Raw genomic sequence first — 24901 nt, forward strand, 5'->3', positions numbered from 1 at the left:
ACTTCATCCACTCAGATGAGCTTTGTGGGCTTTTATTCAGAGGAAAAGTTTCCCTCATCTCAAGGGGTTGCAGAGGTTTTACAATCAAAGGAGAATAGTATACTCGAGGTCGCAAAAGTTCAATATTTTCCTTAAAACGGATTCTATATCGGAAGAACCTTCAAATCCTGCACATAACGCAGGCTTTTCCCCAAACTGTGCTTTGTACAAAAGATGTTTCCAGTGAAAAGATAACAACCCCAGGCAAAAAATCAAGAGGAAAAAGTCAAGGACATATCACAGTCTTCATGACAAGAATTTTATTTTCTTTTTTTTTTTTTAATTACATTTTGCATTAAATTAAAGAGTTTTTTTTCCTTTACAACATACATTAAGCTGTGAATCAGATGTTAAGGAAGTGGAGAGAGTAGGGCAAAAAACTTTGTGACGTCACAATATCTTACAAGCTTACAAAGTTCAAAAGGTTGAGAAGAGAGTCGATTTGCATCTAATAGCAGTGTATTATAACAAGGGTGAAAGACAAAAAGGCACACACCAAAGAACCTCACTGTCCACAGCAGCCTTCACAGTCAAACCCAATCCAGTCTTAAAAACTTTACTCCCGCACCAAAATGCTAGATATTGCAGAATCTGAAATTCAGCCACAGCAAAATGTCCTCGTCTACTGTACGCAGGATGTGGACACTTAACCTTCCTGAACCCGGACAGATTTTCTTGTTCACATTCTGCGTAGACACGACTTTTCTCCGAGGTGAGAAGCTGACGCAACCAAACATTTAGAAACATTTAACTGGAGATCAGCGTTATTTTAGGCCTGGGAAAAGTTGCTGGCTCATGAACACCTGAATCCACTGGAGGGTGTAAACAGGGGGCCTCCTAGAGCCCATTACCAATCTACACTGCAGTGGTAATCTGGAAGTCTGAAGTAAACACACCCCTTCATCCTAATCTCGGGTCATTTTTGACTTTGAAGATCATCGCTTTAACTGATCACTGTCTCATCTGACCCCAAGACCATATTTCTGAAGGGGCAACTTCCCCTTGGCTCCCACTTTGACCTAATGTGTTGCCCATGACCCCGTCATTTGCAACCGAACCCTGCAAGCATCTACTGTTTGTATGTACACGTATGTTAGTCAGGTCACACATCCTACACGTCCTTCTCACGTTAGCTGTGGATTGAGACATAGTTGGCTTTCCTCCGTTGAGAAACAGAAAATTGCTTGATATCAAGAAAACTTTTACCTATCTACACATACAACACTAAGGGAGTGCTCTGTTGATTTAAGTGGTTGGGGGGGCGGGGGGGGTGTGATCAATAAAAAATCCTTCGGTAAAGGAAGTGAAAGAAGAAAAAAGGGGGTCAGATTAGTCAAACTCTCAGCCATTCTTAAGGCTTTGATCATGAGAGTTAGTGAAGCAAAAATAAAAAAAAATGTCCTTAAACTGTTTTCTCTTTTATTTATTTTTTCTTAAAAAAGGGGGGTTAAATAAGGTACTTTTTTAATATCACTGTTTTAAAATGTGAACTTTCTTCACAGGAACCAGCCTGTTTATGCAACTGCCTAACAAATAAGTGTGACGATGCACAGAAGAAGCCAACAACTGTGTTAGTACACCGGGGGCTCGTGTGTAATCCCATCCTGTACGTTTGCTATGGTGTTGTCGCATTATTATTGCAGTGCACCGGAAAGATACACGTACATTGGCCTTCTCAAGTAACAAATGCTAATTATTCAGTTAATCAGTCAATGAACCATCACTCCAAACAAAGAGACAGCAGAAAAAAAGTAAAAACAAATACCAGGACTTTTAAATTGTATAAAATACAAAATCAAAAACACTCACAACGTCTTCATCAACACTGCCAGCACAACATAAAGGGTTGCTTTAAGCGCATTAATGGCACAATCAGAAATGAACCACAAAGATGAGTGTGTGTGCGTGTGTGTGTGCGTATATCCGTGTGTGTGTGTGTTTGTGTATTTGCATGTGCATGTATTAATGTGTGTGAGAGAAAGAGTGAAAGAGGAAATAAGACTCCAGTTTCCTCTCTGCCCTCTGGACGGTAAGTGTGTTATGTCTAGGGACCAGAATTACAACAATAACACCTACATTCTTTAATTGCATTTTTATCAAACCAGGGAAATATCATGATGTAAGAAAAAAAATAAAAAATACTACAAGGAGACAAAGTTAACAGCTATGAAAGAAAACATTGTCACTACTTTAGGGTGTAAGGCACAAATTTACATGTGGAAAAAAGAAGCAGGCAATACAGATGTTTTTGTAGTTTTTTTTCGTTGTTGTTGTTGTTTTGTTTTTTTTCGCCTGCTCATCTGTGTGACGCCGGTAGAAAAGACGATAATCTTTCCGAGACGGAGGCGACGCTCCGCTCCGCTCTCCCTTTTTGCAGCGTCACTTACAGCTTCTTTTTGTACGTGCGTATGCAGTTTCCCGTACTGTTGCTGCAGCTGGTTTTTCTTATATTTGCAACATGCAACAGTGAGCTTCGATGGCACCGGTAAGCCAGCAACCAATCAGGACAAATGTTACCGACTCACACAAAAAACCACAGTGCTGATTGGAAGGGATGAAGGGGGAGGCGGGAGGGGGGGGCTGGGGGAGAAGGAGAGGGAGGGATGCTCATTGGAGGAGTGAAAGGATGAGATTCAGGAAGTCTTTTTTTTTTCTTATGATTGGTCTAAAACAATGGAAAGTCTGTTCCATGAAGGTAAAAGTCCCTGTCTGGCACAGTTTAAATAAATATCTCCTCCTCTTCACATATATCTCAAGCTGCAGGCCCCACTGAGCGCTCAGTAAGACCGAGTGGACCTTCAGTCATCAAGAAAGTTCTACTGGCTCCAGTTTAATGACTTTAAATAAGTTTTTTTTTCTCACACTTGATTAATTAATATTAAAAGATCTCTTCTCTGTCCCCTCTCTCTCTCCGAGCCTAGAAAGTCAGTCTGTTTTTTTTTTTCCAAAAGCACTTAATAAAAATAAATACAACAAGCTATTAGTATTAACAGTCATGTGTTATTCAATAACCAGTACAGTAGAGGATTCTTCTGGCCCAGGCTTTCAGTCTAACCCAGGCAGGACTTGATTGCTGTAACACTGAGAGGCTTTTCACAGTTTGCGACAGAACTCAGGCAGCCATCTGTCCGTTCAGTCTGAGCTCAGTCTCTCTGAGTGCCTGCTCACTCAGATTTCCCCGGTCCTCAAGGTACTGTACAACGATTACTCTCCACACTCCCCGGGCTGTCTTCTTATGTGCTTTTACCAGCATGATAAAGTATCGAGTCAAGTCCCGGTGGCCAAAGACACCACAAACAAGAGAGCCACCGTCTTGGATGCTACAGAATGCCGTTGGATGAAATATTCAGGACAAGCATCATCATCTTCTTCTGTTTCAGTAGCACATGTTCCCATGTGTGTTTACAAAGGAACTGGGAGCCAGACAGAGCCTGAGCTCTATGACGGCAACAAATGACGACAACCATTTGTATAATATTTACATATTTATATAAAAAGAAAGTGTTTGTTTTCTTTAAAAAAATGTGTTGCATTTTCCACTGTACACCAAAAACAAAACAAAAAAAAAACACTAAAAGGAGATGCAAGTTGTACAGTATTCCCTGTTTTTTTCTCTCTTTCAGAAAACACCTTTCACTACTGTCTGTTCACATTGGACTGACTGGCTAACAAGATGACTATGTGCAGGAGTCACTGGACTTGACTTTTGTTGAGAGTGAGACTACGGAGGGTTTGGGAGGGACATCAGGCTTGAGATGTTTGATGCCCGTTCGAGGCAGTGAACCATAGGAGCTCATTCCAGGCTGTCGTGACAGAGATATGCCCTGTGCTGTCATTTGTATGGAGTCCACCCTCTGTGGTGCAGGCGGTGGAGTCTCCACACGGTTGAAGCTGTGATGTCTTGCCAAATGGGAGGAGTTAGATGAGTTGGTGTTGTGCTTTTTGAGGCCGGAGGATCCACATGCGGCAGATGCCGATCCTTTCCGGAGCCCGTAGACCGACGAGTGGACCTCCAGGCGTTTGCCCATCTGTGGGACAGCAGGAGGGACGGTGAGCGAGGCCTCTCGCTGGGGCACACGAGGCGGCAGCATCCCATCTGGATCCACCATGGTGAGGTTGTGACACGGGCTTTTCACGGTCTTGTACTCCAGGGTGGCTCCCTGGTCGTCCATGACCCCGTGGCCCATGCTCAGGTCGCTGTGGTGCGGCTGCTCCACGTACTCGTGCTGGTAGGACTGGTGTTGCTGCAGATGCGGCTGGAGCTGGTGCTGATGCTGAGGCAGGGGCAGGACGACCACGCTGGGGATGTGCCCCGGCGACGCCCTCAGGGGGAGATCTGTAGAGATAACAGGGGAGCCCATGGGCGGCATGTCCTTGGTGCAGGCGTTGATGAGGTTCTGGTTCCTCTCCCACTCGCGGCTTCCCCGGCTGGGCTTGCGACGCGGCTGCATGGGGGTGGACTCGGGCGTCGGCAGAGCAGTGAGGTCCAGGTGGTGCTGGTCTGCTTTTATCAACATCTTCCCGTTCGGTGTCATTCTCCCGTTGTGCATCAAAGGGGTGAGAATCGCTTCGGGGCGACCGTCTTTGGCCTGTGTCTCAAATAGGCCCGTCAGCTTGGTCACGCTGTTCATGGATCCCCGGCGGGAGTGGAGGTGGTGGCTGTCCTTTTCCTTGCGGCCTGTCAGGTCCATGTCTCGCCGTCGGTGGTCACAGACGCAGTAGACGATGATGCCAGAGAAGATGGCGCCCATGGCAAACGCCAGGATGACAGCGATGGCCAACAAGGTCACGGGAACCAGCTGGTCACGACCCTTCTGGTAGCTCTCTCGGATCACACCTGCAGAGAAACGTTGAGATGACATTCAGACTGGCAGACTAAATAAAGGGGAAGATGACACTGCTGCTGGTGTGTTGTTGTTTCTAAGAAAAGCAGAGCTGGTGGGAAAGATGCTTATTATTAGACAAGCTAAATAAAAAAACAGGAAATTATATTGAATTACCATAATTAAAAATATTTTCTGGGTAAAAAGATTAGAGGTTTAAATAATTTCATGAAAAACATGCAAATGAAGATGGGTTTATCCCATCATGAGGAACACCTATTCAGAACGGGTACAAACGGGAGCTTGAAGTAGCAACATTCAGTATTTCCCGAAAATCCAATCTTAGACTGAAAATGTGTTTTGGAGGGGTGATTATGATTCACATTTTAAATCCCAGATAAAACCCTCTGCTGAAATGAAAAAAGATATGAGAGCAGATAAAGGAGCCTGAAATACCCAAACCCTTTCTTCTCATCGATGCAAATGGGAGACTTTTCATAAAGCTTGGATCCAATCTCATGAATCACAGAGAATACATTAAAAAGCCTCTGATTAGGCGCTAAATCCAATGAGCTGTGTCATCAGTGTCTTATGAAAGCGCCACTTTCAAAGACTGGCAAAGACGCTCTGCAATACGGCCAAATAAAAGATAATTCAATAAAAGCAGCTATGAAGTATTCTAGCGGTGGGGGGAGAGTGGGAGCAGCAGGTTGTGAGTGTAATAAAATGGGGTTGAAGTGATATGCACGCACGTACGCATGACTGTGGACACATGTACCTTCCTCCCACACACACACACACACACACACACACACACACACACACACACACACACACATGAGCACTGATGATAGCCTCCAGCCTGTTGATGAATGTAGACATCTAATGCAACACTTTGTTCCTCGGGTTAAACACACCAGTCCACAGCAGAGAGATTTATAATGCGTTCACACATGACCTGTGGCCAGCACAGATCAGTTACCACAGACAGAGGATTAGACAGGTGGGCTCTATCAAGTAAAAAGCTCCCACAGTGCACCGCTGGTCCTGATAACGTGACTCAGTTACACGTGCGTGCCGCGATCCAGGGCAATATATTATTCACTGTACAGTTTTTCCATGTGAAAGACTTTGCTGAAGTTCCTGCGGAGGTCAAAAAAGAAAAAAAGAAGAAGTGATAAATGTAAAATGCAAAAAAAAAAAGATGAAAGCTTTCAGACAGTCTGGATGATACCACTAAGGATAACAATAACCTGATATTCATATGTATGAATGGATTTCAACTTCTCATAATCCATTATGCCAGTGTGCATCTACTACAAAGGAGGTGTGTTTTACAGTGAGTCGATGTTCTAAAATAAGCACTGTGTGGGTGATAGGATTTCTATAGTCGATTTCAGAAATCAAAGACATTTTGTTACTCGGATCTTACGTAAAAAGTGCCAAGACTGGCTTAAAAAAAAGCGTATGATGCTATTGTCTTCTTTTAACTCGTTTCTATTGACTTTCTATTTTAAAACTTATTTTTTCACCACCCTCTTATCACTCTGCTTTGTCTGTATATCTTGTTGTTTTGTAGATTTTCACAAAAGAGTGGAAAATGTATTATTTTTAAAAGTGAAACACGGCACTGCATTAAATATTTGAGATGGGGAAACAGGAAATGAGCTGCGAACATCAAAAGTTTAACACAACACAGTAATCAAAACAATTTTCAGCAAGCGGATCGATGCAATTTCCTCTTTCCACAGTTTGCCGTTTCAACAAATCACTTCACACTTCTCTTGCAAATGATCATTAAAGTCTTTCGATTTGCTCTGTAATTTTCCAAAAGCGGGCGCGCCACAAAACGAAGCGTTAGTTGCAATAATTCCGTAAAATCCTGAAGGGGCCGCGTAATCGTGTTTAGGCTTTTCAGCTCGACTGTGTCACCGAGGACGCACTCGGAGGATATTTTCTTTCTCTGTCTCCTAAGCGAGACATAACACAGACAAAGAAACGGCATGGTAATCTGTTCTCATGGAACCGAAACCCAGACTCTCTCAACTAACATCCATAATCCTTGCTAGCTGCAGTCATACTTCATTAGCCCAAAAACACAACCTAAAAACTCGTTTTTTCCCCAGCTGAAATAAAGCATAAAGCAATATCTCAGTCGAGGCATCAACTTTAAAGCAGAGCGAGGATAAAACAAAAAAGAAAGGAGTTACTTTCCCTCTGATCGTTTCTCATTCATAGTAAAAACAAAACTTCACTCCCCTCTTTAACAGCTGACGACATGCAGCTCAGCTATACCTCATTTAGTGTTAAACAAAAGGTTTAAGAACTTATTTTCTGGCCAAAATCGCTTCTTATCAGGGATGTGTCCGTGCTGCGTAGATAGTGTGAGACGTGATGAGTGTTATCTGTAGATGGGCATTAGGGTTTGACAAGTGTTATGCTGCTCGTGTGACCAAATGGCTCGCCTGTCTGATGAAACCATCTGCTTTCCATCTCAAACAGTAACATCAGAGAACCGGAGAGATACTTTTCCTGCTTGCTGCTATCTTTCACTTTGTTGACTTTCTTCTGTCCTCACTTGGATCTTTTTTTCCCCTCTCCTCCCATCACTTTCTGCTACTTCTCCCCTTTGCATAGACAATGAATCACTTTTCTGACTTTCGTCCTGTTTGGGGGTGTTTTCTTTCACGCTGCTCGTCTTCCGTATGGTAAGTGCTCTATTCAGTGGAAGCTAGGAAGGCTGTAATTATAAACCTCATGCGCTTTGCGAGTTATCGTCCTTTGGCAGAAATGACAATGGCAATGGTTGAGCTGCTGGGTTCAACGTCTCTGCCTACAGTTGAGGAAAAGGAGAGGAATTCAGCGTCTGTTAAGGTGAGGGGACACTTAATATCACTACAAAAAAATAATTTGCTCAAAAAAAAAAAAAAAAAGGAAAGTGCAAGCATAAACATATACTTTGGCAAATCTCTCTTTTATCCATAATCCACGTTAAATGTAAATACAGCCATCCATCTCTGTCTGTGGTGCTTATATCTGGTGAAAAGTGTTATGAATTTTCATGACAGTCCATTTATTGCTGCTAAAGGTTAACTTCTTTTAACCAGGGCTTTGGGGTTCCCATTGAATAACAAAGCAGGAGGGCAGCGGAGACCGACTGGCTGTGTGAACTCCGGAGCTGTGTCTTTGTCATCTGTTCCAGGTGTGGGAATCGGGGTTAAAGCCATATTTGACCTGTGCTGCCTCTGTGTGTGTGTGTTTTTAAAGATCCTCTCATTCTTTTCTACTTTTTCTCTCCTTCCATCCATCTCTCATGTCTCTTGCAGTCACATACACTACCAGAGGGCACTTAGCCTACGGCTATGGGTAAAATACAAAAGAAAGAAAAAGAAGAAACTTTGAAGACTTCCATCTTTTCATGTGAGGAATTGTTTCTCATCCTAACATCAAAGAGAATGAAAGCGGCCACGGAGGACACCTGAGCTGTCTCTGTCGAATCACAGGGCTTCAGGGTTTTGAATCAAGGTGGCTGTGTGGCTCATTTCTTAGAGAGCCGTTTCAGATCTTGGCAAAACTTTTCAAAACTTTTCCAGCGTCACCTTGAAAAGTATCAAAGTGTTGCTAAAACTCACAGATTTTCTGCTCTGGTCTCATCTCGTTGGCTGTTCTGACTGTACAGTGACTTATAATCTTCTGGTATAAACTCTGGCCTCGCCCCCACAATGCATCGCAAGACGTCCTGCAGTTCAACACTTCTCTCAGTGGTTGAGTTGATTAGAATTTCACACCGCCCCGGGTCTCAACATTCAGATATTAAACACGTATCTCAGATACTCAGATATTTCTGACTGTCAAAACAGCCTGGGTCGGCAACACTTGTAAATCAGAAACGTTGTAATCTTCTGTGACTGGAACTTGTGAATGCTCTCTCTCTGTCTGTCTGACACACATAGACACTCTCGCACTCACTTCTTCACAGGCACTAGCTGAGTTAAGCCCACAGAGCTCGTCTTTGTGTTGGTGTTGGGAAAACTTCAAAGGCAGTTAAACATCACAGAGGGGTTACGGAGAGGGCCCTAACCTCTGACAACACGATGTAACACAAAGGCGTTGTCTGCAAAATGATAAAAATCTTAATCAGACTTCACTGCACTCACAGACTCGCCACTTGTTGAAAGAAAGAAAAGTGGACCTTGACAGCTGAAGAACTATCGGCACAGAGGAAAAGATGAAGAGGAGGAGCAGAAAATGTTTACTCTGCCTTCGCTGAGAGCTTTAGAAACTTCTTATTTGCTTTCAGGGACTTGTTTGATGTCATCTTTTACAAAGGACATAGCTTTTTAGACTATGACAGCAATTCATTACCTTCTATTGAATCCAGCCGTTAGGATATTATCCCATTAAGTCTTGTGTATGTTTGTGTTCGAGAGGCTCCTAATGGTGTTATTCAATATTAAAGCATCAGACAATCCTGCGCCAGTGCGCTGCATGCTAATGAGCCAGTTAAGGTATAATTAAACCTCTAATTATATCATTCGGCACCTCAGGTATTAACACCAATGTACTAGCTTATCCACCTCCCTGCATATAAACTGTAGCACCTAATACTCACAGGAAATCAGGCTAAATTAAATGTCCCAGGGAATGTTTTTCATCAGCTGTTTGATGCCTTAAATTGACACTATTGCTGTTTGTATTAATGAGCGATAGACTTGTAAGAAGACACTGCCCAGCACAAACAGCTCAGTTATAAATAATCCAATTATTCCTGTATTTTACTGCTTTCACATGTTGGCATAATGACGACAGCAGACTCCTGGAACAGCAGGCTAACCACATGTACTAGAATCGTTAATTTCAGTTTATTAAAATGTAGATTTTTCTATGGCTTTTTTCCCCTACAGTATTGACTCCAGTTCTGATGAGTCACTGTTATATAGAAGTAGATCCACTCATGTGTATTTCATCTCACTTTGACTGCTGAAAATATGTGGCAAACTTCTGACCTCCATGTACGACTGAAGTGCTGTGTGTGTATCGCTGATGACTCATCCACTTAAAAGCGCAGGCCTTGATAATCATTTAGGAATGTATTCATATGGACCAGGCCACTAAAGAACAAAGACTCGGCTCGTATCCACACGACGAGTGGCTCAGTCATGGACGTTGTGAACGTGACGCTTTAACTTCCGTTCAAAATGGGTTAAAAACAGTGACAGCTGCATGTGTGTTAGACAGGTTTCAGCACAAAAGGATGAGCTGCTGTGATGTGAAATTCAGCCTCACATGGCCCAAAAAACAAAGCAGAGCTATTTTACAAACCGGTGATGGTGAGACGCCTCGCTGAAAAGCAAAACCAAAACATAAAAATGGAAAAGTAAGCAGCAAATGTGTGCGGAAGACAAAAGCGGTCCGTGAGAACAATACGCTAATCAGTGGAGGAAATTATGGCTTATGGCTTGACGTCAGTCAGGGAAGTACGCAATGCCGGGAAACAGTCCACTGTTTCTATTATGATTTACAATGAGCTGCAAATAATTCATCCACCTCACAAATGCCTAACTTAGTCTTTGGCCAGTGAGAAGCTGTAAATCCTTGTTTAAAAAAAACAGTGAAGGTGTCTGAATGGCAACGATACGAGTTGTGGGGTCATTTGATTACAAAAACTTCTCAGGGTTGTTTTTTGTGCAGTCTTTCAGCATTTTAGATCAACCTAGATCCCATCATCCTTTTTTTTATAGGATTAATCTAAATCCCGTCATTCTGCTTCAAGGACATATGCAACTACTAACATTGAATGTGCTTGACCTCACAGGCTGCTGAAAAACCACCAGCAGCCAAATACAGCATCATCTGACAGTGTTAAACTAAAGCCTCTATTACCTCAGATCTTGTCAGCTCACCTCCAGGGGAGGGCAATTTGAGAGTCTCTCCATTATAATCAGACAACCAAGAAATTCCTCGTCTATCTTTTTTTGGCTCACTACTTGTGGTAGAGGAGCCGTAGCTGATAGGAAATATGTGACAATTAGACTGACCACATTCAAGAATAATGGACACTAAATGGCCTCTTGTTCCTAAGCAGTAGATGCTTAAAAGTATTAGCAGAGCTAATGTGGGATGAAAAACAAGCGGATAAGCCCATCCTTTCCTGCTGTATTAGTTGAGGTTTTTGTTTTTGTGGTTTTTAACGATACAAGCATAACTGTGTTATGAAAAGCCAAGATCAAAGCCACAATTCTGCTCTACTGAGGGCATCTAGCTGGACTCACTCAACGCAGTGGAGGTTGAATTCATTAAAATTTAAAATCAGAATTTGACTGTAAACAAAAATGTTTTTTTTTCTGCTAGTACTGCACATACTTCACTTAACTACATGCAGCATTCAAGATTGACATGTCATGCCCAGTAACAGCAGTGAAGTGTTCCCTCCACAGCCTTCTAGAAAGTGAAATGCTCAGGCTATCAAGACTTTTTGGCATGGAAAAATGAAAAATAAAAAATAAAAAACCAGTGCTGCACTTCAGTGTGAGCAGGGTCATACCCTTCCTCTATCATACCCGCCTCACCTTGGCACACAGGTGTCAGAGTGATGCCTGCAGCTCAAAATAACTCTTGCAGAGCAGCTGTCAGACAAGTTGGTATTACAGTGAAATCCTGACATGTAGGAAGGGGGGGGATCATATCCCTCAATAAATTACAGTAGCTCTCGTTCAGTGGTGAAAAATATCATCAAAGTGTCACAATGTTGTTCTGAAAACACAATGTTGAAAAAAACAAAACATTGTGGCACTTCAGATGAAAACTGCAAATCAAGTTTGTAGTTATCAAGCTGAAAATCGACAATACTGATTTGTAAATCATAATGAGCATGGCAAGAGAAAGCATCTCACCATGTCTCCTAGAAATGATGTTTATATTGCGCTAATTTGATTTCCCAATTACATTGCAGTAAGAAGTGTAATTGTTGCCTAGACTGTGTCTGTACATTTCTACAGTTACATTTGCAAGTTTATTGGGCACATCTAGCTAACGCTAATGCAGTTCAACTCAGCAGTCCTGCAATAAACCCTCCATCATAAAGATTATAATGCTCAGTTTGTGTTAAACTGATTTAGAGAGGTATTGATTCAACTCTATGATCATTTGCGGGGCTGTTACCGATATAAATGGGATAGACAAATGAATAGAGACACCTGTCAGCCGCGGCGCTGTCTGGTTACTGTTATGAAAGAAAAAAGAACCTGTCTCCTGCAAAAGATTTTGTGCTTTGAGTGTCTTAATATAACCTTTGAAAAGCAATGTTAATCATGCTCTTGCAACTGTGAGCAGATTCTGCAAGAAAAACAAATGAAACACCTTGTCAGGGAAAGTTTTGCTGATAACGTCAGTTACCAAAATGTAGCAACTTGCTTGTGACATTAATTTACAGTCTCATTATATTGATAAAACCTTCATCTGGGCTGCATCATATTTCCCTCAAAATTAATTTGCTATTAGTGATATATTAAAGTCATTTCTAGGAGACAGGGTTTCACCAGATGCACTGGTAGGTTTCTGATACTCAGCACATCACTCTGTCAGACAGGATTAGTTGAGTTAGCTGGGTAGACACAAAATACAGCATATAGACCGTTCAGGAGTAAAAACTACAGCCCAGTATGAAAACGGATAACTGCGAGGGATAGAGAGAAACGCTGTTGTTGACTCAGCTCAGCTACAATAGCTCACTATATCTTATATCCTCTCTTATTCCCCTTTCTTCCATCACGTTTGTTCAGTCCGTTTGTCTGCGTTCTACCTTTTAACTCTCTTCCTTATAACCTTCACTGCTATATTATGGTTTTGTTCTGTTTAATAAATCTTTATCGTGCCTGCTTCTCTTCTCTCTCGTGCTTTCTTCATTTCCCATGTCGCTTCCCTTGTTGTCTCTCTCCATCCCTCTTTCCTTCCACCTCTCCCCTTGCCCTCCCTCTCTCCCCCCTCGATAGCTGTTGTAATGAACCCATAAATTGGAGCAACACAGCGGTGGCTACAGGTCGGAGGTTGGGGAGGGGGATGGATGTAAGGTGGGACGGGGGGAGGGGAGAGTTGAGCTTGACAGAGAGAGGGAGACAGAGGAGAGAGAGAGAGCGGAAAAAAAGGGAGGGAGCAGGGCAAGGATTCATTCCTGCAGACAAGGGAAGAGATATGACTCCAGTTGGAGAAGAGACAGACTACAGGGGGAGAGACAGAGGGGATGGAGGAGGAAAAGAGACGGAGAGAGGCAAGGGGGAGGGGCGTTGGGGGAGGAGGAGGCTCCATAAATTGGTTCAGGAATTAATTTGCGCTAGCCAGGTTTAGGTATAGCCTTGGAACATGCCATCCCAGTCAGATGAGAGGTCCTGTGGAAGGGAGACTGATCACAATGGCAGCAGATGGTGGAAAGTGGCGGGGTTGCTGGTTTTTTCGGGGGGCAGGTCGAGCAATGGGAGGCGAAGGGTGAGGCTTATGGTGGAGCGACAGGAGTGGGAGAAAATAAAACAGAGACAGATGAGGTCCAGACAGACAGACAGACAGACAGACAGACAGATAGGCAGACAAACACCAGGCTCAAATGTACTGTGAAACACAAGCGGCCACCTGGCAACTGCGACGGCCCCACTGGAATGCCGGATAATGATGCTGTTGGGTGCTAAATATCATCAGTGTGTGAAACACTCGTCACTTTGCAGCATTTCTAATTACTCTGGTGGTGTTGGGCTAATACATATTGGCAGCACTGTAATATTCATTAGCAGATAAGATTCCGCAATGTCTTAACTGCAAATGGAAAAGTTGGGGAGTAATTGTAATTTTTAAAAAAATCACGAACAGGCATACAAATGACTTTGGATATGAGCTAATACATTGTCACTCAAGCATAAACTTTCTTCACTTAATTTGAGAGATTGATGGTGATGGTACAGTCGAATATTTATCCCTTATGTCTTCAGCAAAGTGGGTTGCATGAATCTATCTCTGTGGCATTAAAATGCAGATAAAACGACTCATTTACATAACTCCATAATCATCTCTCCTAGCCCGTACTGATTCCATTTTCACTTTCAACTTAACGCAGTTTGCAAAAGTTTTCACAGTACAGTTGACACCTGAAGCCAGTAATACTGTGGGCGACAGGAAGGAAGAGGAGGCAGGATGGGTGGAGCAGGAAATGAATACTGTTGACTGTGGTGCTCAATTTGCCATGCTGAAAAGCATTAAGCCGCATGGAGGCAAAACTGTGCTTAATACCATCAAAGCAATCAAGGCAAGAAAAAGGCAAATATATAAATAGCAAAAAAAAGAAAAAAAAAAGACATAATCTCACACCAAGCCATGCAAAATATCAAGAACTGCTCACAGGAAACCAACACAAGAAAATCAAAGAAATCTCATCAGAGCTGACTTTCAGAGAAAAGGAAAAACAAAAGACTGTAGAGCTGAAATTGAAATAGAACTGATAAATACCGAAACAAGCTGCAAAGGTGTCTTATAAAAATGATAATAATAACAATAACAACAATAATGATAATACAGAAAAAACAGCAGGAAGCATTGTTTTGAAATGTGAAACCCTGTTGCCGTTACCTGAGCGTGGAGCACCTATGTTCCCCCCCACCAAGAAAGAAATAATAAAAAAGTAGCTTTTTTATGATTTGCAAGACGGCTTTTAGCTTTTGTTGTGTGTGATTCTCAAAGTATAGCACCCTTCACCATTTCTTGTGAGGTTTGAGTAACGTAACGTTAAAGCTGCTCAGGTAAAGGCAACAAGGGGAGCGACAGCATGTTGTGATGCTGGCTGTAGGCATGCTGTCTGAAGTCTCTGCCACCATTGTGCTTGGATCTACCCAATCTGCCTTACTGCTTCCAGCTGACACGTCGCACTCGCTGCTGTGCCTCGGTTTATTCCATCGACAGGAGATGGTGATGCGTGTGTGCAGCGGTAGAGGCGAACTAACACAATTATCTTTTGTAATTATGACAGAAAGTATGTTTTTAGTATGTCACCGTTTGTGTCTTTCATGTGTGATCATAAAATCTGGGTGTAATATTGAAATATATACAGGTGGTGTTGATCTTACCTGTCAACACATCACTGTTCTGTAGGAGTTTCCAAAACCTTCAAAGACTCTCAACCAAGTGGATGGAAAAAAATCTGTCTCTTGCACAATATAACCCATTTATGAGGTTGCTGCTGTGCTTCCTATCCAAGTAGCCAAGTAGCAGAAAATGAGCGAAGTGATGTGTTGACATTTCCAGCGGCCATCTTGGTTTGAATTTTTTTTTAAACAAGGGGAAAAAAAGAAAAAGAAAGCAAGTGACAGAACTTTTTTTCTTCCAAGTGGTGGTTTTGAAGAGTCTTTGGGGATTTAAGTAATAACCTCAGAACAGCGGTAAGTGATGTCAAATAACCTTCAGGCTTTGTCAAAAGTTTTTTTGTGTATTTGCAATGTTGGATTCTTGGCCGTGAAACTTGAATGTAATGTTACTACATCTCAGGTGCACACTGAAGACATGTTTTTATAAGAGACTTGACAATATGTCTTCTTTATTGGTTAATTAGATGCTCTATATTTACCTGCTTTAAATAGAAAGTATGTATGACGATGAATCACGGTTATTAATAATCCATATCTCCTTTGATGCTGTCTCTAATAGCACACGCCACTGTATGTACAGTAATGCTGCTTGGATGTGTAGCATGTTGTGTTAATGGGATCTGTAATAGGTCTAGCTGCATTATTAAGGGATGAAACGTGGATCATCAGCACTGCAGTGACCTTTATTTCTTCCCACCCTTCCGATGTGTGTGTCGTCCCTCTCGTCTCTTTCCCTTCCCTCTGTCTCTCTCTCTCGCTCTCTCTCATTTATCCAGCGAGGCGTCCTTGAGCCGCTGCGGCATTAGGCAGGTTGTTAACACGGGAGAAAAGGGCGTTCAATGTCATGTCACTGTGTCGCAAAGCATGACAGAGCCAGGGGCCCGGGCCATCTTCTCCAGGAAATAAATACATTGCCATCTTCCTTTTCAGAGTGTAATGGTCTGGATATTACATCTCCTGCGGGACATTACAGTCCACGGATAATAAATCCATCCTACTGTGTGTGCGTGTGAGTTTGTGTGTGTGCGCGTGGACAGAGCGTGCGCGCAAACTGTTTGCATATGTATCTTGTGGGTGTGTTTGCGTACATTTCGGTGGGGGGTGTACCTGCGCAGTTTGAGGCAATTTGTCCCCCGGAGAGAAAGTGATCCAGTATCTCTACACCTTGTCAGCTGGAAGCAGCCAGGCAGCCGTAAATCTCAATTACGTGAAACCCCTCCCCCTCCCCCACCCCGTCCTCCCTCCCTCCCCACCCCTCCCTTGCCACAGGTGACAATGGACCAAATTGACTGCTCACTGTTGTGTTCCAAGGCTTACCATTGGCTTCGGGCTGAGTCTGAGAGGGAACGGCCACGTAGGGGTCCTCCCCTTTGTCTGAGCTCATGGGGGGGTCCTTCCGCTCCACCATGCGGCCCCGCCCCAGGGGGCCCTCGGCGGCCTCGGGTAGGGCCGAGGTGGGGAGTGAGAGGGTGTGGTGATGGTGGTGATGATGGTGGCCTGCCAGACACAACACAGGTTAACGGACGCCCAGGGCAGACAGGGACAGACTTTCACTAGTGCATGCGAGCACAGGCCAGCAAGGGGCTGCGCACACACACATACACATACACACACACACACACACACACACATACACATCTTTTCCTCCTTTGAAGCACAGACACAAATGCACTCACACTCCTACACACAAGGACAGCTGCTGGGCTGTGTGAAGCAACAAAGTGTCTCTCCCCCCACTGACCCAGGGCAACTCATTAGCAAATGTATGCGTGTGTGTGCGCGCGTGTGTTTGTGTGTGTGTGAGTTTTTCTCAGGATGGACATGTCCTTTCTTTTTTTCTGTCATTCTCTGCCTCTCTCCATCTTTCTCACTCTCTCCCCTCCTGTTCTGACTGACATGTCAAAGCTCTGCTGGGTCTGTCAGAGCGCAGCAGAGCACAATCGTATTTCTCCACGATCACCATGGGGTTTCTACCTTTGATACGAAGGACAAGAGACAAACTTTTCTTTCCATCGCTGCCTGTAACTTTTCTTCAACCATAAAAAGCACCTCCAAGTCTGCTCCCCGTTCTTCCCCTCTAGATTTCTCAAGATTTCTGTCACTTTCAACTTCACAGTTCAATCTTCTTTTTTTTGTAAGAATGCTCAATTCATGCCACATGTTCTCAGGTCCGCCATTTTTTTCCTTTGTGACATTTAACTGAAGATCTTTGTGGTTTGGACCGTTTGTCGCACAAAAGAAGCAACTCAGAGACGACACCTTTGTCTCTTCAGCTCCTCCTGCTCTTGTTGTCGTCTGCTCTTCTCTTCATCTCTTTCCAACTCTGTCCTCTATCCTCTCTGATTTCCCATATCTCCCCACTTTCCCCTCCTTTCTTAGTTTTAAACCCAAGATCTCCCAAATGTTTTGCATCTGCTCAGCTGGTGATCTTTATTTAGCAAGGCCCTCAGCAATGTGTCTAGATCAATCATCAGAAATTTGTCATTAAGAGTTAATGAATTTTCTCTAATCTGTAATTAAATTCCTAATGGCTAAATCAACTACTGGCCAACAGTTGAAGAGGGTGTCATAACAGAGGCAGGGAGCTGCGCTGATGATGATGATGAGAATATGACAGGAAAAACCCACGCTATCTGTCTGAAAATGTAAATAAACACACACCTGAATGTCTGACATTATCAAGCAAATGCAACATGCTCTCTCTATCACCTGTGGATGACATACAGTATCACACCTGCACCTCATCTCTGTCGATCGCTGCACGTCTCGCAGAAACAACCTCTGTACTTTTCCGCATCCGCCTGTCTCAGTTCTCTCATTTTTCTTTTATAACCAGAATTCGTGCCTAAGCTTTGTCTGAGTGTTTATTTTTGTACCGTGCTAATCACATTACCATCCCACATGCTTACAGTTAAGCCACCCTACACAAGATATATATTGTATTTAATATAATGTATTTAAGCCACACATTTAAGAAAAAAAAAATCTTCCCTTGATGAAGAGTGACAACACTTTTATCAACATCCTCTGTGGAGCTCAGCCCCCTATTCCCTATTTAACACGCTTTCTCTACAGAGGAGGTGACAGCAATGTATGTGTGTGTGTGTGTTTGTGCCTGTCTGTGTGTGCGTATTTGTGTGTTTGCAGATGTGCGCGTGCCTTTTCAATATGTGTTTATGGTTGGGTTTGAAGACGGGGAGACATTTTAGGAGGCTAACATTGACGCTGCTGGTAGACTATACGCACATCAGACACCCGCACACAACACCACCCAGAGCCGCCTCCTCCTCCTCTTCCTCCGTGTGGCGTGGCAATCATTAAAATGATTTATTTAACTATTGGCCCAAGGCTGAGAGATTAGTGTGACAGGCCTATTTTATAATTCATTCCCCCACCGCCAGGGGAAGTGCAATTCAGGCAGATGACACACATAGAGAGAGAACTCGGGGCCTCAGAGCTCCTCCACGGATTGAGGGGGGGGGGGGGGAGAAAAGCCCTAAACTGCCGACGGATGCACATCCCCTCTCTTTCTGCAGATTAAAAGAGAGGCAACAGTGTCTAGTCTGGAGTAGAGGAGAGCAGAATGGAGAAGGGGCATTTATTTATCTTCAAATCCATATCAACCACTGACAGATAGATGGAGAGGCTCTGGGGCAATGGCTGAGACTTTGTTTGGGGGGTTGTAAACTGGGTGTTATCTATGTGTGTGTGTGTGTGTGTGTGTGTGTGTGTGTATGTGTGTGTTTGTGCATCTAGAGACACACAGCCAAGCCTGTGGAAGCATATTCAGCACTACAGGGGTACACACCAACACAGATGCTTTTTCTGTGACCCTGGATCTCCAAAAGGAGGGAGAATCACAGTGGGGGTACAGCCACAGGGGGGTGGGAGAGAGAGAGAGAGAGCGCGAGCGCTGGGCTTTCTGGAACGACTTCAAAATGTCTATTCTTGTCTTTCTGTATGTATCTGACTGTTTTGATCTGGCAGCTGCAAGGTATGTGTCTATGTGTGTGCATGTGTGAGAGAAAGAGAGAGAGGGAGAGAGAGAGAGAGTGAGGGAGAGTCGGTGAAAACCAAACTAGCGCACCCTACGATTAGATAAAAATAAGGTGGATGTGCGCGTAGGTGTGGGTGCGATGGATAGGAGTGACTTTGCTGCAGGGTAATCACATCTGTTTATCGGTCCTGAGTAAAGAAATTGGTATCAATCATTCAGCAGCCAATTGCGATTGTGATATTGTGTGGTGTTTTTATTAAGAGAGGGAACATTATCTGCACAAAATAAACCAGGACTAAAAATGTCTGCGCATGTTTACATCAGCCTTTCTGAGTCAAGCATCTTTAACTGGGCGCGGAGTCTCTGCCAACTGCACATGCTCAGCCGCAGTTGGCAGAAACGTATCTGATCTATGCCGACTCCGAACAGGCCAATTTAATCTCTCTGTCTCTCTGTTGACACATGTCCCGTTTAATGTGCATGTTGAGGCAGTTCTTCACCGTCAAGGCCTTAAACCACCAACAACCAGATCCATCCAATTAGTCAAGCAAAGGTCAGGGCTAATCAATGTTACTGCACAGGGGATACAGGGGAAAGGGGCAAGGAGGGGGGTATCACGGGAGGGAAGGTGTAACAGAACTATTATAATAAGGATCCACATTAAAAGCTTTTAATTCTACCTTTCTGATTTCTAACTCTACATCCTTTATTCTAAACACCAAAGGGGCTGGATGAGGAAACACTACGAGAAGTGAAATTTACCGACCGTGCCTTAATGTTTCATTACCTTCGTAACTGGAAGGAACGTCTATCAAAAAGAAGGAATGAAATGAATTCAGTTAAAGCCTTGAGTCATTAATAAACCCTCTTTACACGTGTGGGAGGAGTTTTCATTTCCTTGAGAGGGAATGATTGATTGACTAGACGAAGAGGTGTGGCTGAATTTAAAGAGTCTGGGGAGATGAAATGCAGCTCCTGTCTTTTTTTTTTTTACTTTATTTATTTTATTTTTTTGATTGCCTATGCAGTTTATGTGGAATACTTACCGTTCAGCGCCACGAAGGTATCTGGAAGGAGAAGAGAGGGAAACGTGTTATTGCATGCAGCACAGAGATCTCACGCTTTAACATGAACAAAAGCCATGACTTTTAAAGTAATTCAGAATCGACTGGCTGTCCGATAGTCTCCTAACTTTTAATCACAGGTGATCTATATGGCCTCTACAGCTAATAAAGGTCCTACACTATGGTTTCCCTTGACTAAACATCCTGATGAAATTGAAGTGAAAATGCATAGCCTTCATTTACTCTGGGTAAACAGTCAACTTTGAGATGAAATGGACTATGATGAGTGATTTAATGTCAAATTGTTTTGAAGTTTCTTTTGCAAACTGAGCAGCTCAGTTGAATATCAACAGGGCATCACATTTTCAAACAGTAACTCTGGACATGAAAAGATCAAATATACATATGTGCCATTCCCTGTGTAGTAGATTAAACGAGACCGTTCAAAGCTCTGACTGGGTTGAGAGCCCCGTCTTGTTTAATGTTTCAAAACGAGCCCTGTGACTGCGCACAAGTTAAGATCCCTTCTCTGTGTGTCGCTGAATGTTTGGGTTGTGTTTTTGTAGTCATTTGCAAGAAGGAACCAGGTCTTGGCGCAATGGGACACAGCACTCTATTGACCGGGGGACCAGAGAAACGGCGGGAGAAGGACAGGGGAGGATGAGAGCCGAAAGGGACAGATGGATGGAAGAGGCTGAAAGAGAGGATTGTGAGGGCGGAACAGACGGGGGAGAAAGAGGTGACAGCAGCGAAGAAAGAAACGGAGGGCCGGAGAGAAGAGGGAGACCAAGTTAACAGAGAAGAGAGGAATGGTGGGGGTGTGGGGGTGTGGGGGGAGCGTGGGGGGTGGGGGGGGCGGGGGTATGGAGGAGAGGAGGAAAGATAAGAGTGAAGAGGGCCTGCTTACTTTGGCAGTCTCCCAGGCCATCTGTGTTACCATGCTCCACGTCCTGCTCAAAGGCTGATCTGCGGGGAACAGAGACATCATGGTCAGCAGTGGAAAACAGGCCAGGCCGAGCGCGGGCTCACCACACCTAACGAAAGTAACAAAGCTATAGGAAGGCTACTTCAAAAACAGCTCCAAACACAGCATACCCTATGCTTGCACAGTGTGTACTCTGCAGAGAGGCCTATACTGGAACAAAATCAAAGAACACCTATCGGGTACCCTGGAGGCCTAAAATCAGTGGTTATGAGGAAAACTGGCAGGCTAGTAAATCCATAGCTGGCACAGGCCTCGCTGCCAATAGTGTTGATACAAATAGATTTATGTTTTATTTGGCTCTAATAAAAACAGTTATTTTATGTTGTCTCTCTTTTTAAAAAATGACTTTTTGTTGCTTGTTTGCTCTCTTGCCAGGAGTTAGATGAGATTAACACAACTCTCATATCAATAAATGAAGCTACTGTACAGACAGCAGCTGGTTAGCTTAGCGTAGCACAGAGACTGAGAAGAGTGGGGAGTAACAGCTAGCTTGATAACTGATGAGCTAATAAAAACTAATGATTCATTTGTTGGATCGCCGATGTTGTTTGCATAGACAGAGCCAAGCTAGCTACTTCTCTGAGTTTCCAGTCTTGATGCTAAGATAGGCGAACAGAGATTTTCTCATCTTACTGTCTTGGCAAGACAGAAAATATTTCCCAGAATGTTGAACCACGAGGAAAAACTTTACAAAAGGAGATACTGTTTTTTTTTTTTTTTATCAGCACTTCACTTTGATTAATCCTCTCTCCCATTTCTCTGCAGCTGACATCATCTAGGTTCCAGTGGAGATATGAGGCAATAGCCCCATCACATGGGCCAAGACCAGGGAAGTGAGGGGTAACCATGCTTGAGGGCCATCATATGACACAGAGGGAGAGCGTTTCAGAGATGTTATTTTCTAATGCAATCTGCACAGAGACCTGTTTTCTTCCTGAAAGACCACCAAGCAGGCAGTAAGGAGATCTGTGAAACAGAGCGGACCAACTGTCAACCAGGATCACAGTCACGCATGACAGCTTTTCACAGTCCTCCTCAGCTACCCCCCTCGTTCCCTCCTCGCTGTTTCTCCTCCTCCTCCTCCTGCCTTTTCACCCGCCTCTCATCTTCCTCACCCTTCACTGGTCACAATTATAGCATGAAGACGAATGATTTTTCCAAAACAGCATCACCCATCCCTTATCCTCCCCGATCTGAGCTTAAAGCGTGAACCTGACAATGAGGAAAGGTGCGGGAGATTTTAAATATACAATTGGATTTTTGCTGTTACGCTCTCGAATCAGAAACAAAGTCAAAGTCTATACTTCATGTATATTTATTTTCATGGGGGTGATTGGAAAATTTCATCCATTTATTTTGTAGTCATCTTTTCCTCCAGTTTGACAGAACCTTAATTGGGATGGAGATGGTGAATTTTACCCTGTTGATAACCAATTTCCCTTCAAAAGCAGCCACACAAACAACTCAAGTGGCATCCGCTTTTCATTTCTGTGGGTACATTTAATCTGCTTATCTGATTTGCTTATCATACACAATCATAATCACAAAGCAGACGCAGAGTTGCACAATTAAACCTGTCTAAGCACAAATACCGTTCAGGCTCTCCCACTATCTGCTGGATTTTCCTCTCAGAGATGCCATGAAAATGTTTAGATGAATTAACAATGAGTAGTCACACTACAGATATGGCGTCTGGCCCTTACTTGGCACATGGGAAAGCGAATGAACTACAGTGTGAACCCTCGGTTACAGGGTTCATGTCCCATAGCAGCCGCGTAAGAAGTGCAGTGTGTTTTCAATTGTGACACTACAGACGGTTCAGCTCAGAGTTAAGATCCCACTGCAACCATATAATGCATATTTAAATCGTATTCAAACTGTACATAACTGGAGGCAGCCAAGAGCCACATTTTATATTAGATGTGATTATTATGTGAGATGTGTGGTTGCACAGAGGGGACTTGGTTGCTGAAATGCAGGTCAGCCATAATAACATTAATTATTCATATAAGAGATTGGCTACCAGGGATTTAATATACTGTACGTATAGCGTAAAGCAAGTCTGTATAATGTTTCCTCAAAGGCGCCCATTCATTTTGATTCATGGCTTTGATTTACCAAGGAATACCTGCAGTAAACTCCTACACTTTAATAATCAGAGGCCTGCAGATTTGATAAAACCCCACCTCTAATCCAGGAAGAAGTGAGGGTCAGTGACTTTGACAGTGGCATTAATAATTAACAAATGATTATGAATATGCTGATCTGTTGTCAGTGAAACACAGTCATGTGCCTGGTTTACATATTAACAACCATACAGATTCATATGCAATCATTTGCATGAACAGGGGGTGACTGGGGACCATATTGCAGGAGACCAGAGTGCAAGCTGTTTATAGGCAGTAGGTATAAGAGGCATAACTCCACAAGGGAAAGCTGGCACGCTAACACCGGGGCCAGATGGAAGAAGAAAGGAGGGGACGCATGCAAGAGAGAAATAATGTGTCAGAGGAAAGACAGAGATGGATAAAAATAGAAACACAGAAGGGATGGGGATAAGATGATAGGTAGCTGGTTAAGTTGGTGACAAGGAAACACAAGAAGAGGTATAGAGTTGGAAAAGGGTTTTTAAATTAATGAGTAAAAGAAAGACTGGTGATGAGAAAGAGAAGTCTCTTCTCTGCAGGGACCTGTTTGTCTGAGCAAACCTTTTTATTTAACACCAAAATGCCTCTGACTCTCCCCTCCCTCGTTTCATCCCTCCTTCTGTCCAGCCTGGCAAATGCTTTGAATAGCTCGCCACACACCAACAGATCCTACCGGGCCTAATCCTCCACCCCCACCCCTCTCACTTAAAAATATTGTACAGTAACAGAGCGAGGTCATCTGCCCCCTTTAATGCCACTGTGTCAGCTCCGGCTCCAAAGTGGAAACTCAATCAGAACAGTTCACTGCTTCAGCTTCTCAGAATAATAACAGGGCGGTGTTTTTGTTCTGCGTGTTTTGAGTATGTACGTGCGCCTTTTGGTTGATTGCCCTGTCGGACCGATCGTTTTGCAGCAGGGGGATCAAATTCAATCAAAGTCAAATAGCCATCAGAGCACTGGTCCTTTTGTTATGACTTCATCGGTAAAATGTTTTTTCCCACCACAAAACTCCATATGCTGTTTGTTCAGAAAGCATAATCTGGTGCTGTGTCATAACTACAGCCACAAATTATAGTTACCGTGACCATTGAGATTTCCCCAGCTCTGCGTACCCAACCCCAAGCCTGGGGCTAGCAACACTTTCCTTCCATTCATCCTTCCAATAGCCCTTTCAGCTGGAGGAAATTGCATTTACTCACCATAAAATTAGAAAGATCATAGACACGACAAATCGAGAGGGGAATGCCACCAGGCATGACCAAAAAAAGGTGGGATAATGTTTTATAAAACTTGCTTATAAACCACATGTTTCTCTGGCTTTTTCTGATCGTTCAGCATTATAATGGCTTCTCAGAGCTAAAAACATGAACCTGGACAATGGTTAATACATTTGCTGTATTGTACAGTAGCTGTGACGAAAGAGCATTCATTAATAATGCAGATTCCATGCAGGATGTTGCTAGGTGAGTACAATCAATTTCAAAATGTCTAAAGAGAGTTTAAGTTACCCCATGGGTTAAGGGTGTGGTCGACAGTTTGGAGCAATACCAATGGGATTGTGTTTTATTCAGTTTTGTACACAGGGTGGATTGACATACTACGATACCTACGATACGGTATGGTAGTCCGGACAGTCACTCACGCAGTAAACTCCAACACATTATAAAAAAAAGCAAAATCTAAAATTATAGGCACCCCCCTCCAATCACTTGACTCAATTTACCA

The 24901-nt window shown here is 43.4% G+C and overlaps 1 protein-coding gene across 4 annotated transcripts in view; it reads right to left on the minus strand.

The window, feature by feature from the left end:
- Window positions 1-284: 284 nt before the first annotated feature.
- Window positions 285-24901, minus strand: part of sema6a (sema domain, transmembrane domain (TM), and cytoplasmic domain, (semaphorin) 6A) — a 106939-nt gene continuing 82322 nt past the window's right edge. The window contains exons 16-20 of one of the 4 annotated variants that reach the window (XM_085786402.1): window positions 20952-21010; window positions 20027-20047; window positions 19768-19788; window positions 16301-16480; window positions 285-4876 (exon numbers count right to left, since the gene is read on the minus strand). In XM_085786402.1, coding sequence (XP_085642528.1) covers window positions 3717-4876; window positions 16301-16480; window positions 19768-19788; window positions 20027-20047; window positions 20952-21010 — 1441 coding nt within the window. In that variant the 3' untranslated portion in view covers window positions 285-3716. The remainder of the gene's footprint in view (window positions 4877-16300; window positions 16481-19767; window positions 19789-20026; window positions 20048-20951; window positions 21011-24901) is intronic. The other 3 variants (XM_085786403.1, XM_085786404.1, XM_085786405.1) reach the window with 3 other exon arrangements.

This window comes from Trachurus japonicus, chromosome 9, assembly GCF_045865225.1.
Source record: "Trachurus japonicus isolate A0001 chromosome 9, Traja_1.0".
Classification (NCBI taxonomy): domain Eukaryota; kingdom Metazoa; phylum Chordata; class Actinopteri; order Carangiformes; family Carangidae; genus Trachurus; species Trachurus japonicus.